The sequence below is a fragment of the Microtus ochrogaster genome, chromosome 15 (assembly GCF_000317375.1).
Source record: "Microtus ochrogaster isolate Prairie Vole_2 chromosome 15, MicOch1.0, whole genome shotgun sequence".
Classification (NCBI taxonomy): Eukaryota; Metazoa; Chordata; class Mammalia; order Rodentia; family Cricetidae; genus Microtus; species Microtus ochrogaster.
The window spans coordinates 22,129,659-22,131,114 of NC_022017.1; the positions used below are offsets into that span (position 1 = coordinate 22,129,659).

Below are 1,456 nucleotides of genomic sequence, written 5' to 3' on the forward strand. Positions count from 1 at the left end.
GTGCGCCACCACCACCCGGCTTAATTAAGTTTTTACACTAGAGCTTTTTAAAATGTAGGGTCTTACATACTCAAGATTGGCTTTTAATTTACAATGTAGCTGAAAGTGGCCCTGAACTCCTGATCTTCCTGTTTCAGTCTTCAAAATCCTGGAATTACAGGCATGAACCACCATGCCTGACATTGCTGCACTTAATTTTTATTTATGTTTTAAAAATTTGGAGGTGCGTGCTGGAGACATGCATGGCTCAGCAGTTAAGGACAGCAGCTGTTCTTCCAGAAGACCTGAGTTCAATTCCTAGGACCAACCCACAACTGTCTGTAACTTTTCTTTAATTTACATTTTCCTTACTTTTTTGAGACAAGGTTTCTCTGTGTAGCTATAGTTGTTCTGGAACTCATGCTCCTCCTGCCTCTGCCTCCTGAGTGCTGGGATTCAAGGCATGGGTTACCATGCCTGGCTGTCTGTAACTTTAACTCCAGGGGCTCTGCACCCTCTTCTGGCCTTTGCAGGCACTGCATGCATGTGGTATACAGACATGTAAGCAAAACACCCATAACATAAAATTAATAAAATAATGGGGCTGGAGAGTTGGTTAAGCAGTGAAGAGAATTTGTTCTTGTAGAGGACCTGGGTTAAATTACTAGCACCCACATGGTGGTTCACAAACATCTGTAATTCTGTCTCTGGGGGATCTGTCACCCTCCTCTGGCCTCAGTATGTACCAGACATGCATGTGGTAAACAGATGTAAGTGCAAAGCAAAACACCCATACACACACAAAATAAAATAATAAAACATACATATGCCATACATACACAACACACAAGAACAATACTCTATGTGAGTCATGGCCTGTCCTTGTCCATCCATGACTGGATGCTGCTTTTGGGACCTCAGGGCATTTGCCTGAGAAACTATTGTAGCCTGGGAAAAAAGCACACCTGGCATTAAGGTCCATGCTGTCCCATCTGTTCATCCCCTTCTCTTCTGTCTTCCTCACAGCCCTCCTGGTTACCGAGAGGAGCCCTACCTCACCGAGGCAGGAAGGGATGCCTTTGACAGATTCTGCAGGCTCTGCCATGGGGAACTACAGGCCCTCAGTGGGGGTCTACTACAGGCCCCCAAGCCTGTGCTGGTGGAGGAAAGCGAGCTGGTGAAAGACTCACTGAATGTTCTGCTGGGCGTTGTTTCTGCTACATTTTCTCTGTGTCAGGTGAGACGGGCTCATGGCTACCAGGGCCAACCTTGTATCAAATAGCCTGTGCTCTCTTGGGCATGCTCAGCATGTTCAGGGTAGGGTGAGGTCCAGTGCCGTGAGTGGCAGGAAGGCCAGCTCTATGGGCTGACTAAAGATAGCCACAGGTTAGGCTGCTATATGAATCAGTGTTGGAATTCTTGCCTGACATGTGAGAGGCCCTGCGTTCAATCCCCTGTAAAACAAAACAGGCATTCT

General features: G+C 46.8%; 1 protein-coding gene across 2 annotated transcripts in view; it reads left to right on the plus strand.

Annotated features, from left to right (window-relative positions):
- Tubgcp6 (tubulin gamma complex associated protein 6) overlaps positions 1-1,456 on the plus strand; it is a 21,628-nt gene that overhangs the window by 6,257 nt on the left and 13,915 nt on the right. For both annotated transcript variants that reach the window (XM_005354365.2, XM_026782478.1), the window contains exon 3: positions 1,006-1,216. In XM_005354365.2, coding sequence (XP_005354422.1) covers positions 1,006-1,216 — 211 coding nt within the window. The remainder of the gene's footprint in view (positions 1-1,005; positions 1,217-1,456) is intronic.